This window comes from Melospiza georgiana, chromosome 9, assembly GCF_028018845.1.
Source record: "Melospiza georgiana isolate bMelGeo1 chromosome 9, bMelGeo1.pri, whole genome shotgun sequence".
Classification (NCBI taxonomy): Eukaryota; Metazoa; Chordata; class Aves; order Passeriformes; family Passerellidae; genus Melospiza; species Melospiza georgiana.
The window spans coordinates 3,932,712-3,946,480 of NC_080438.1; the positions used below are offsets into that span (position 1 = coordinate 3,932,712).

The 13,769-nt window shown below is 54.8% G+C and overlaps 1 protein-coding gene across 5 annotated transcripts in view; it reads right to left on the reverse strand.

The window, feature by feature from the left end:
• Positions 1 to 13,769, reverse strand: part of CACNA1E (calcium voltage-gated channel subunit alpha1 E) — a 153,794-nt gene that overhangs the window by 85,509 nt on the left and 54,516 nt on the right. For all 5 annotated transcript variants that reach the window (XM_058029920.1, XM_058029921.1, XM_058029916.1 and 2 more), the window contains exons 4-5: positions 10,748 to 10,853; positions 10,184 to 10,323 (exon numbers count right to left, since the gene is read on the reverse strand). In XM_058029920.1, coding sequence (XP_057885903.1) covers positions 10,184 to 10,323; positions 10,748 to 10,853 — 246 coding nt within the window. The remainder of the gene's footprint in view (positions 1 to 10,183; positions 10,324 to 10,747; positions 10,854 to 13,769) is intronic.

Consider the following 13,769-nt stretch of genomic DNA (forward strand, 5'->3'; position numbering starts at 1 on the left):
GCTAAACAACCCCAGCTCCTTCAAACATTCCCCAGCAGCTGAGGAGCTCCAGGAGGCCGGGGATGCTCCTGGGCAGGATGCAGGATGCAGGCTCCAGCCAGCCCAGCTGCCACAGCAGAGCAGCACAGGGATGGGCAGCTCTCTCCCCTCATCACAGAGCCTTGATGCCACACAGATGGAGGTGTGTTGCAGTGTGATTTCAGGGTTTACCCCAGAACTCTGGGTTTCTCCCCTGAAGATCCCCTCCCAGGTGTGTCAATCACCCTTCTTTTCCCCATCCTGACCCCTCCCAGCACTGTCTGTCAATCCTGGAATTACAGAAGGGCATTGAGTGATTGGCAGATTCAAAAGGTGCCCTCAAGCCCTGGAGGGACATTGGGCCATCCAGGTGTCTTTTGTCCCTTGGACCTGGTTGGTGGCTCCCTACCCCTTCCTTGCCCCTCTCCCCGGGGTTAAAGGAACAGCAACCATGGGGTCAGGGAGTTCTGTTGGAGCTGGTGCTGGATTCAGAGGCCTGAGGGCCAGAATAAAGCTCTGGATCCAAACCCTCCATCAGAACCGACTCCTTTCCTTCACCATCACCTTAAAGCTTCTCCACAGAGGGAAACCTGAGGAGCAGACCCTGTTATGGGGGAAAGCTTCATCCCACCACCACCAGAGCTCCTGCAGGCCTGGACCTGCCTCCAAGAGCCCAGCTGCAGCACCCAGCTGGCCAAAAGTGTCTGTGGGGTGAAACACCATACACCCAACCAGCCAAAAATGTCTGTGGGGTGAAACACCACACACCCAGCCAGCCAAAAGTGTCTCTGGGGTGAAACACCAACATCCACTAGGCCAAAAGTGTCTCTGGGGTGAAACACCAACATCCACTAGGCCAAAAGTGTCTCTGGGGTGAAACACCAACATCCACTAGGCCAAAAATGTCTGTGAGGTGAAACACCACACACCCAGCCAGCCAAAAGTGTCTCTGGGGTGAAACACCAACATTCACTAGGCCAAAAGTGTCTCTGGGGTGAAACACCAACATCCACTAGGCCAAAAGTGTCTCTGGGGTGAAACACCACAGTGCCGTGGTTTGGTTCAGCACCAAGGGCCACACAAGCCAAGGCATGTCCCATCCACGATATTGGTGACACCAACAGAGGTGGAGCCCACAGCCCCCGGGGCAGGAGCAGCACCTGGCTGCAAAGTCCTCGGCTAACCCAGATTTGTGTGAAGGGCTCCGGAGCCTGGCTGAGCCTCCAGGCAAGGCTCGGGCGATTCCAGGGCACTCCTTCCCCGCGCTCTAAATTAGCTGCTAAGAATGGGACTCCTCTGTGACAGGCAAGGTGACATGCTCCTTGTCCTCTCCGGGGGACAGAGGACATCACGAGTGCTTCGGGAAGGAGGTCTGGACAGATCACCAGACTGAGGCGGTGGCACTGGGAGCTGTCACCTGGGCGGTGACAAAAAGCTAACCCAGGTGTGACACAGGTGCCTGCACATCCTCGTGCAGGCAGGCAGGACAGAGAGCACTCTGATCCCAGCCAGCCCAGAGCCTCTGAGCAGCCCTACATCACCCTCACACCTAATAAAGTGTCTGGGAAAAGCAAACCAAGCTTCCAGGCATGCCAGCCTGGCTGCTGGCTGCCTTTCCCAAGCCCTTCTGTGGCTGGAAGCTACACACATCCCCTCTCCTGGATAACTTTTCCCAAGCCCTTCTGTGGCTGGAAGTTACACACATCCCTTCTCCTGGATAGCCAGGCTTTGCTGGTAGGCACAGGCAGCACTGCTGATTGTAAATCCAATGTTCAAAACACACCTTGTTGCTTTGGACTTCAGCATATCTCACCTGGCAATTGTTTATTAACACTCTAGCCATGGTTTTTATTAATAATTTAATTTTTTTTGTAAACCCTATCAGCCAGAACTTTCTGAATTAAGGTTTCTCACAGCTTCTAAGATGAAACTCAGGCTGTGACAGACCTTTGTGCTGCCACAGGGCAGGAGCTCTGGTATCTGTAGAACAATTTAAACCCTTTTTGATCACTTACAATATTCACGTCTGATGTGCTAATAATTATTCTTTATTTTTAGGCAAGGACCCAAACTAAAATTACATCTCACCATCCAAGTTATTTGAAAAAAGCTGCCAGATTTAGGCTATAAAAATCCCAATGATCTCATGCTTTTCATCATATGTACTGGAGGAAAAAAAGAAGGGGGGAAAAAAAAGAGTGAAGGCGTTTTTATAGGTCACCCAGGCAAAGGGGTTAGTTTTACTTCTGAGGAAAGGGGGAAGAGAGACTTCAGGTGGAGAAAAGAGCAGAGAGGAGCTTTTGGAAGGATGCAAATGAGAGAGGAGGCAGGATGGGAAATATATGCTAATCCCCCAAAGTATAATTGAATAGTGAGCAATCACCAGCAGACAAAAACACTCTTTCAGGAGAGGAAAAAAAAATAATAATCCATTGCTTTGTGTTTGCAACCAGGATGATGATTTGATTTTATTTATTTGGAGGCTCTGGGGAGGAGGGCGAGCTCCCGCTGGGGCCACCACACCCGTGGGCTCTGGGGCTGGGCAGAGCCAGGATCAGCCCCCATCTGAGCAGGGAACACGCCCTCACCTCCAGCTGAGGACCTGCACCTTTAGATCTCTTCTCCCAGGGGTCAAAAGAAGGAAAAAAGCCCCAAGAATCATCTCATTTTAAAGGATTCCCTGATCTTTGGGACCGTGAAGAATAAAGAACAAGCGGTGCTTGACAATGCTGCCCACACAAAGCCAACACTGAATTTGGGCACTATCCCACTCTGCAGCAGCCAACGTGGCTCTGTGCCTGTGCATTGCTGGGCTCCCATCCCCATCATCATCCCATCCCCATCATCCCATCCATACCATCCTCATGATCATTGCATCCCATCCCATCCCATCCCATCCCATCCCATCCCATCCCATCCCATCCATCCCATCCATCCCATCTCATCCCATCCCTATCCCGTCCCATCATCATCCCACCCCATCATATCCCATCCCCACCCTTATCCCATCCTCATCATCATCCCATCCCATCCTCATCATCATCATCATCACCCCATCCCCACCCCCATCATCACCATCATCCCATCCCCATGACATCCCACCCACAGCTCTCAACCCTAAGGAACAGCACACACAGCTCAGGCCACGTTGCAAAGAGCTTCACATCAGAGACTCCCAGCAAAGGCTGAACCCCAAATTATCAGATTGACCCTCAATTCACCCCTCTTGACACCAAACTGAGCCCCCCTCAAGCATTCCCCTCTGCTGAAACGCACACAAACTGTCCCAGCAAAGGGTGTGCTGGGTGGAGAGAGGCATAGGCTGAGACAGACTAATCTCAGCCCAAAATCTGGGGCAGGCAGGGTGCTGGCTGGCATGCAAATTAATATTTATAATTAAGTGGAAAGGCCCCTGAAGGCTTGCACTGCCACCTGACTCTAGGAGGGAGACTACTTCATAATTAATATACTGGTCAAACAGCTCACAGAAAGTGAGGTACCTGATGAGTTCACCCCCTTCCTGCCCTGTTTGGGGTGAATCAATGGGGTGAATCCATCCCTGCCCTCTCTGCAGGCAGCATCACGTGCAGCAGGATGTTCTCATGATTCTTGGGGGCCAACCTGTCTTGAGGCAGGGCCAGCAGGGTCAGGTCACCCGCTCTGAGGATGCCACAGCAGAGCACAGCCTTGGGGACACCAAGGGACAGGGACGGCAGGGCCAAGTCCTGCCCTTGGCACAGTTCAGAGCAGCGTCAAAGCCTCCACCACCTTCTCGTGCTCTTTCTAGGTTTCGGGGCTGTGACCCAGGTGGATTGAGCTGCTGCACAGCTCCTGCTCCTGCCCCTCCCTGAACAATATGATGAGGCTGAAGGACAAAATCTGCCTTTACCAGCCTTTGATCTGGGGGGTGAAATCACCCCCAAAGGCCACTCCTTCCCAGAGAAGCCCCCAGGATTTGGGGCATGAGGGAGCATCCCCTGTCCTGGACCCCATGGGTTGGCCAAACCCCACATCTCCCTCCTTGCTCCATCCCCACACTGCCCCTCAGCAGACAGAGGATTTGGCAGGGTGAGAGGGTGCTGATAAAACTGCATTTGCACACACAGGACCTGGTGGAAAGCTAAAGCCACTGAGAGCAGACAGGAGAGCTGGCCCCACAGAGAAACAGAGAATGGGAAGGGCTGATCACAGCAGGGCTCGTGCCAAAGGAGGGGGAGGAGACCGCAGAGCACCCACCTGTGTGCACCCACCTTCTCACCAAGGATGAGGAGGGAACAACCCCCTTTCCTCCGGCCATGCCCCCCACCCCATCTCCCAGAGGAAGGCACATGGCAGTGCCAAGAAGGACAATGAGGGCATCCCCCAGGGCAGGAGCTCTGCCAGGGTGCCGGGGTGCAGCAAGAGCCCCTGGGGAGCTCAGGGGTGCCTGGCAGGGGAGGCAGTGCCCCCGGGGACCAGCAGCCACGTGGGAGGGGCTGACTCACTCTGCAGCTTCAGGGAACCAGCGGGGTGGGGAGGATGGAGCCGATGGAGCCGCGATCGCGTGAGCGGCACAAGGGACGGATGCTGCACTGGGAAAAGGGGGTGCCAGGCTCCCCCAGAGCCAGAGACACAGCTCTGCCTGCCCAGGTGGTGCCTCAGGTTTGAGCCTTTATGGTTTTCAGATTCTGGGCTTCTTTAGTGTGTGGGTCTGGGCATCCTATGAGCTCTCTGCACAGAGCAGGGAGACAAAACAATTCCTGCTCTAGTTGGGGACCAAGGACAAATGATCCAAATCTCAGGCCCAAGAGCACAAACAATGTGGGCTGAAGAGACAAAAACAAGAAGGATGGGACTGCATGGGGTAAAGGTGTAATTAAACCATTACCTCCAATATGCTAATAGACCAAAACTTAATAAAAGCATAAAACCCTGTGACTTGTCCAATTTGTGGCTATTTTGGGTTGCGCTGCCCAAAGGGGATCTATGGAATCCTCTTAATAAGTCCCTACTTTATTCTTCAGCTCTGTCTAGCCTCTGTTCTAGGTCAGCCTTCACAAGGCATCACAACAAGGGGAAGGCTTTACCCTCCTCCCCAGCCTGTCCGCTGACCCAGCCAGGGAAGCTGTGCTGCCCTTTGTGCAAGGTGCTGCTCCCAGGGCCATGGCATATGGCACATGAATCATTCACCAAGCTGGGAGATTAATTATTCATCCAAACCAGAGACCAAACATTTTACTAATTGTCCTGAAAGGAAAGAGCTGGGAAAGGGGGGCAGGCATCACGTTGGATACTTCCAACATTCATGAAATAAAAAGAAGGAAAGAGGCAGGGGGAAAGTCTTGTCTGGTGTGATCAAAGTATTGCTGGGGTTGGACCTGGGAGTGTCTCTTTGCTGGTTTATCCCTAGAGCACAGCATTCCTTGCAGGGGCTCAAGCTCCAGCAGGACAACCACATCAGGATGCTGCATTGTGCCCTGATTCCACACTTGTTCTCCAAAGCTCTTATCCACTCCCTCAAGTTCTCCAAACCTCTTATCCACTCCCTGGGTCAGGGAAATGTAGGTGTGGGGCTGTGGAAGAGCTTGTTCCCAGCCCAGGTGTGCTCCCACACCTGTAGGGCCAGCACCCCAAAACAAACCACCAGGGCATGCAGCACCTCAATGTTCCCTGATGCAGCTGCTGCCAGCGCCTGGTCAAGGATGCCCCTTCCATCTCTGCAACTCCAAGACTGAAAAGAGCATCCAAACCCACAGAACTGGGCTTGTGTGAGGTGCACTAGATCCCTGAGGGCAAAACATCCCGACCTCTCCCACGGGGGAGCTCAGGGGGAACCGTGAAAAGGGAACTTTCCAGGGCAGTCATCTCAAAACCCAGGCAGCATCAGAACCAGCAGAAAAGCCAAGCTGCCCTCCTCATCCCTGGGCTCACCTTGCAGCCTTGGAATGCTTCCATCCTGCTTCCCACCAGGCACAGCAGGAAATCAGGGATGCACAAGCATGCACAGGATTTCCCTGGGAGGTCAGAGAGACACACCAGGCTTACAGCTGCTGCCTGGCCTTTGGGACAGGACTGGGAGAGCCAGGATTTCTGCTCTGGCTTTGCTGAGGGCATGGCAGGCAGTGCCAGCAATCCTTCACTCCTGCTTTCCCTTGGCCATGCTCCACCCCACAAAAGCCTTTAATGAAAACCACCGTGCCCAAGGGCTTCACAAAAGGCACCCAGGTGTAGAGGGTTGTTAAACCCTCCCAAAAACCCTGACAGCAGAGCTTCCTTTTAGTGACCCTGGGGTTTTTATCCAGCTCTTACAGCGGCTGCTTCCCCAGCTCCTGAGCAGAACAACTTCACAAGGGCCTTTTGATTCACATTTGGATTTTTTTTCACTCATTGTGAGCAGCGTTCCCCCACCCCTTCACCTCTCACGTGTTATTGTATTGCTGCTATAAAAAAAAAAGAAAAGCCAGTGGTGCTTTGATAAGGCTCAGGCACTGGAGTGTGTGAAGCACACACCCACCTGGATATTTGCAGAGGGAGTTTAACCCTTCCTGTTCCATCTAGTAGGGGGCAGGGCAAAGCAGGCAGCTGTAGGGTCCTTGTGCTCTATTCCCAATGGCACACAGGGAGCTCATGCTCCAGTTGCTGGTGGCTTTTTCAGCCTCACTTTCTCAGAACCACCAATTAAGAGATCACCAACCTTCCCCTGCCCTTTCTGACCATTTCTGAGCCATTTTCCCTTTTGGTCCAGGTCACACTGCATCAAGCAGGTCCCAAATCCAGCCTCAGCACCCAGCTGGCTCTGGTTCTCACAGAGACAGGGTGAGCATCCCCAAACCCCAGGGGAAATGCAGATGTTCCCCTCGCTGGTTCTGCCTCAGAACGAGTAAAGATATTTTATGCACACTTTCATATAAAATTATTTTTAGCTGGAGGAGAACAGGCTGTTTTTTCAGGCAGCAATGATGATTTGGAAACCACAGGTTACAAAGAGAACAGGTTTACAAATGTGACTATTAGTTCCCCAGTGGAAGCTTTAGCATCAGGGAGTTTTATGTGGGTGTTGATTTCCACTGAGATGGAAAAAAAAATGATTTATTGACAGAAGAAGCAAACACCAGTTGAACTCTAGTCAGTGCCATCCACTCCTGCACAAGGTCCCAGGAGGCCACTCATGGGAGAAATCCCTCATTGGGCTTATTTCCAGCAGGGAGAGGGTGAAGAAAATCCCTCTGCTCACAGAAATCCCAGCATGGTGTCTGTGACCATGATGCCACCTGCACCATGGACCTCTCCCATCAAATACACAGCAAAAAATGATTCCACCTGTACCATGGACCTCTCCCATCAAATACACAGCAAAAAATTATTCCACCTGCACTGAGGACCTCTTCCATCAGATACATAGCAAAAAATTATTCCACTTGCACCAAGGATCTCTCCCATCAGACACATGGCAAAAAATGATGCCACCTGCACCAAGGACCTCTCCCATTAGACACACAGCAAAAAAATTATTCCACCTGCACTAAGGGCCTCTCCCATCAAATACATAGCAAAAAATTATTCCACCTGCATTAAGGACATCTCCCATCAAATACACAGCAAAAATTATTCCACCTGCACTGAGGACCTCTCCCATCAGACACATGGCATGAAATGATTCCACTTGCACTATAGACCTCTCTCATCAGACACATGGCAAAAAATTATTCCACCTGCACCAAGAACCTCTCCCATCAGACACATAGCAAAAAAATAATTCCAGAAAGGAGCAGTAACACCCTGTGTCACAACTGCAGGGACGAGAGCCAGTGAGTGTGACACTGGCTCCCTCTGGGTCAGATCCTGGAGTGGGTCCTGCTCACATGGATGTTTTCTCTGGATGCACCAGCATCCAAACCCATAAGCACACCTTGAGGCAAGCACCACCCTGCATTTCTGATCACAACATCCCCTCCACCACAGCCACAACCTTTCAGTAAGCCACAACACGACCCCCACGACCACCAGATCTCCCCAGTCTCCATCCAGACACTTTTACATTCCCCAAGTTGGAGCCGCAGAGGCGCTCCCGAGGCTGCGCCGCCCGCCCGCCTTACGCAACCGACACAGAGCGAGCCGCCAAGTGCAAACCTTCTCCCACAAGCTGTTGCAAGGCATTTGCCAGCCAAGGATTATTTGCTGCAGGAATTTGCCAATAATTCAGCGGATTAAACAGGCTGAGAGTTTCCTGCATGGGAGGCACAGCGCTGAGGAGCAGCAGCTTTGGCAGCACCGCAGAGGCAGGAGATGGACAGGGAGAAGGAGCTGCAGCTGATCCCAGTGACCCCAAAGCCAGCCCAGGGTAAAAACCCACGGGTTGCCTCCTCCACCCTCTGAGATATGATAGAATTTGCTCCAACAGTGCTGGGGCAGAGCCAGCAGGTGAAGGGGCGTCCCTTGGGTTCCACTCTGCTGAGCCAACACCAGGATCCCAAGGAGGAGTATAATGGTGGGGAAGCAGACACTGGAGAGGTGCACCCCATGACTGGCAGAGCTGGGGGGGACACAGGCCCCTCCTGTTGGGGGGGGCAGCACAGTGCTGGCAGCCCTTCATGGGCAGTTGATTCCCTGGCACGGGGCCTGGCTCAGCCCAGCAGCGAGAGGAGCTGGCGAGGCTCTGCCAGTGAGTGATTGCTGAGCGCTGACTCAGCACCTGCTGGGCACAGCAGCCGGCCCAGAGCCGTGGGGAGAGCAGGAACAGGGCCCTGGTGAAGCTCAGTGCTGCCCCTTGGCCCACGTCCCAAAGGATGCCCAGGTCAGGATGCAGGTGATGGGCATTTCCCAGCTGCTTCCCGCACACTCAGCCCAGAGAGGCCAAAAGCCCCTCTTGTTCTAGCAAAGTGTGTCCCATGCTGTTCCCAGAGGTGTGAGCCCCTTTGCCCAGCCCAGGAGCCACAGAACCCTCTCCATGAGTCACCATGTAGATGTGGGAGAGCAGCACCCTCCCGTGCGAGGGCTGCACCTCCCACAGGCCGCCTGCTCGCTGCCCGTCAGACACCCACCAGCACACCCTCCATTCCCAGCTGACGTGGTCCCAGCACGGCCATCCAGGTCCCCACTGCACCAAGGGAGGCAAACTGTCCCCAGCCATGCTCTCCTGAAGCCTCCTGTGGTGCACAGTGCCACCACCACGGACAAGCAGCTCCCACCACCACACCCCAGCAGAAGCAGGCTCTGCATTCCCCTCCTCCTCCAAACACCCAGCCGGGTGTCACATCCCACATGGTGCCACCAAGAGTCAGGACTGTGCAGCTTGAAGCTCTGCAGAGACCCCCTTGGTCACCGTGCCTCAGTTTCCCAGCCAGCCCTGCAGCTGCTCTGCACCCAGCAAAGCTCACGGAGCACTCAGACCCCCAGGCTCCATCTGTTTGTACACATCAAACCAGCTCCTCTGAGCGTGATGTTTCCAGCAGGCAAGAAGAAACACCCACAATCCAGGCTCCACGTGCCCTGCACACAGAGAGGGGCCCAGGGGTCACCCTGGCTGGCCTCCTGCTCAAGCTGACTTCCAGTGCTGGCTAACACAAGCCCAAATGTCGCTGCCTGTTTCTGTGTCACCAGGACAGCCCAGCACACGGCAAGCAGGACTCAGATCTGGGCCATGTCCCTGGCAGGTGGCACCACCAGTGACACAAGCAGCACACGTGTGTGCTACCACCCCCAGCAGCACCACTCCTGCATGCTGGCATGGTGAGCAGCATCACCTGGGAGTGTGACCCTGCCCAGACCTCATTCCCCAACCTCCAGCACCAGGGCAAGCCTGGGAAGTGCTCGGGAAGGCAAGAGGAAAAGAGGTTTCCCCCTCCCCATGGAGGGTTTGACCAGAATCTCTCCCAGATCACATCCAGCTGCTTATCAGGTCATGCCATCACCTTGCCTTGTATTCAGGTGGGTGACAGGCCACCACCAAGTGAGGACAGCTGGACATGGTGGCCCTCAGAGCCAGCGCTACAGCTTGTCCCACCATCAGCATCCACAGCAATGCCAGCACAGCACCTCCAGCACATCCTCTCCTCCCTCATCAGGACAACAAAACACCGCTGACAACAGCAAACCAGGGGCTCTCCCCACGTCCTGCAGCTCGTGTCATCATCAGGACAGGCCCCCAAGCCCAGGCCAGCCCAGCAGGGCCCCCAGCAGCACTCACCCACTGAGGACCACAATGAAGTCCATGACGTTCCAGCCGTTGCGCAGGTACGAGCCCTTGTGGAACACGAACCCCAGGGCCACGATCTTAATCCCAGCCTCGAAGCAGAAAATCCCAATGAAGTAGGGCTCTGTCTTCTCCTGCCAGGGTGAAATCAGGGAGCCAGTGAGAGGGGCAGACTGAGCAAACACAGCAGCAGGCATTTCACATTGACCCAACTCGCATCCCTTCCCACCTCCCCCAGACCCCTCATCTCCTCTGGGAGCTTTCCCAGCCCTTTCTCAGCCAGCAGCAACCTCAGGAATAAACAGAGGGTGGCTACGACATGCTCAGGTTGCCCAGTCCTCCCCTACCCATTTTTTTTAAGGGGCTTAAACCTTCCTGAACCCTTTCCACGCAGAAGGAATTTGCTACACCAGCCCCAGGCAGGCTGGAAGAGATATTCCCAGAGGAAACATCCTGTCAGGCCACCCCAAAATCAGAAGCAGTTGCCTGGTAGGGTTGTGTGGGTGCCCTTGGGCCAGCCCCCAGCCCAGCAGGGAGGGATGGGCACGGGGTACTCACTAATCTCCGTGACATGGGCGTCTTGTCATCCTCGGGGAGGTGCTGCTCCAGCGCCAGCACGATGCAGTTGGCAATGATGGTGGCCAGGATCATGTACTCGAAGGGAGTGCAGGGGAGTTAAGGAGCACAGAAGAGCTGGGTGACACCCACAACCCCCCAGCCCACCCTTGGTTTCACTTGCCCAGCCACTGGAGCTGCTTTCCCCGCAGGAACATCCTCATGAAGCCCACCTCGGTGGTGTTTGGAAATGAGAGGGGTGAGAGCCCCCCAAGACCTTCCTCCCTGCAGACCTGCTGGGCCTCATCTCCTCCTCCCCAGGCTCACAGGACACCTTTGTTGGGATGAAAACTCCCAACAAGTGGAGTTTGTTCGTCTCCCAGCATGGGAGAGATGCTGCTTGTGCAGGGAGCCCAGAAGGTGCACACAAGGTTTGGAGCAGGACAACCAGGCTGGGCTTTGGCTGGAAGAAGGTTTGGCATGGTCCTGGGCAGGATCAGGGGGAGCTCTCCCTGGCATGCCAGGGCTGGCATGTCCCTTTTTCCTTCCTTTTCCACCACCCATCAGCAGGAGATGGGGCTCAGAAAGGGGAGGTGTCACAAGGCGTGGGCAGCCCTTGTCCTGAACACCCCCATGGGATGGAGCACCTGCACAGCCTGGGGAGGATGGAGCATCCCTTGGAGGTCCTGGGGCTCTGACCTGGATCAGCCCACCCTGTGCCCTTGCCAAGCACCCTGTGGGCAGCAGGATGAGCCCAGGTGGCACTGGGAGCTGCAGAGCACTTGGCTGAGCATTCACAGCTCTGATGGCACCTGGCTCTGAGCAGGGTGGAAACTCCCTGTGGAGATATCCCAGCTCAAACACACCCCAGAAAGACCCCAAGGGGCAGCAGCACCTGGACAATAGGACCCGGTTGAACCCTTAGGAGCAATCCTAAATCCTTCATCCACATCTAGGACCTGGTTGGACCCGTATGAGCAATCCTAAATCCCACATCCACATGTTGGACCCTTATGAGCAATCCTAAATTCTACATCCACGTCTAGGACCCTTATGAGCAATCCTAAATCCTACATCCACGTCTAGGACCTGGTTGGACCCTTATGAGCAATCCCAAATCCTACATCCACGTCTGGGTCCTACACAGCCCTTCTCCAGGAGCCACCCTGAGCAGTGGCAGCAGGAGCTGGTGTCTGAGGAGCTGAGGAAGGAAAGGGCAGGCTGATGCCCAGGAAAACACCCCAAACTCAGCTTCCTCCTGCCTTTTGATTCATGGGATGGAGGCAGGGACACGGAGCTCTCTCCTGCCTGGCCCAGGGCCGAGCTCTGAATACAAAGCACTTCCAAATGACAGGGTGGCCATATCTTTCCAACTTCCCATCCATCTTTCCCAATTCTCCACCATAAAAGCCCTGTTGTCCTCAATAACTGAATGTGGAGCAATGCACCCCTGGTTCTGCTCCCTCCTTGCCAAAACAGCTCTATTACTGTCACCACTGGCACCAGGGAGAGGATTGCCACCTTCCCCTGTGCAAAGGGGATGTGATCCCACCTGGGATGAAGGAATCATCCACACTCCACCATCCCAAGCTGGCCAAGCCCTTCCCCACCACACCAAAGCTTCTCCACACACAACACCCTCAGGCTTACGCATTTCAGGCAAGGAGGTGTCCAACAGCTCTGGGAAAAGGGGTGATTTTCTTTTCCAACCTCATCTTTTGGCCACTGACTACAGCAAAATGCTTTCAACCAGTGGCCCTGAGCCCACGGGCAAGAGAAGACACCTCAGTGCCAAGCATGAGCATGGGAAAAGGGAAAGCATGGAGTGACCCCAGCCCAAAGCATGGAGTGACCCAGCCCCAGTGAGGCTGGGCATGCTGGCAAAGCAAGAGCAGGGATGGGCACAGAAACATCCCCAGGGAGAGGGGCAGGAGAGGCAGCCAGGGAGAGCCCGTGGGAGCTGGGATGTGTTTAACCCAGGCAGGAAGAAGAGCCAGGAAAGAGACATCCAAGGCATTTATAAAGGCGCTCAGTGAAATTAATGATTGCTACGAAAGAGAGAGGCTGCAGAGCCAGCCGGGCACGGAGCAGGAGCAGCTCCCCGTGCTTGGGGAGGGGGGCCAGACTCCAAAAGTTCTCCTCTGAGGCTCGGCACAAGTGAATATTTCCCTGCAAGGCTCCAGCAGAGCCCTCTCCCTGCGTTCCACCCCGCTCCATCCACCGCGGCGCTGGCCCGGCGCCACCAGCCTATTTGGGACCTTTCTGTATCATTTTCCTGAAAGTCTGCGAGCAATTAGCACCGGCTGGAGAGACAAACAGCGTGTTAGTGGGGCGGGGCAGCAGCTCCCCAGGCACCAGGCACATTTGCCTAGATGAGGAGAAGTGTGGGAGCGGCGCGGGAGCGTCCGTCCGTCTGTCCGCCCCAGCATCCCGCACTGCTCCCGTGGGAGAGGGAAAAACCCAGCTGCAGCAGCGTGGGAGCCCTGCTCAGAAGGGCTTGGGGGGCTCAGGACCACCTGGCCACAACATCTGGTTGAGAGCAGGAGGACGGTGCACATCTGCTGCACCTCCAGCAAGTGGGTGAACAGATACCACTAAGTCAAAGAATGAGCTGGAAGGGACATTAAAAACCATCTCATTCCATCCTGTCATGGACAGGGATGTCCCCCACTAGGCCAGGGTGCTCAGAGCCCTGTCCAACCTGGCCAAGCCTAAAAGGGCAATTGCACCCCAAAGCACTGACCTCAGCACTGCCAAAAGTGACTCCCCAAACCCCAGTGGCCCAGTTTCTCCAGGAGAAACTGGAGAAATCCAGTTTCTCACATCCAGAGCTGTGTGAGACATCAGCCCCATGGAAACCAGCCCCCATAGCTCCAGCTGCGACAGGTTTTGAGTTCCAAGAGGAAAAGAATCTCCCAAGGGACAGCAGGAACATCTGGCTGAACTGAGGGATGTTTTGTACCCACTCTTTACTTCTGCCAAGCAAACATCCTCCCAGTCAGGGCCACTAGACAACCCTCCATCA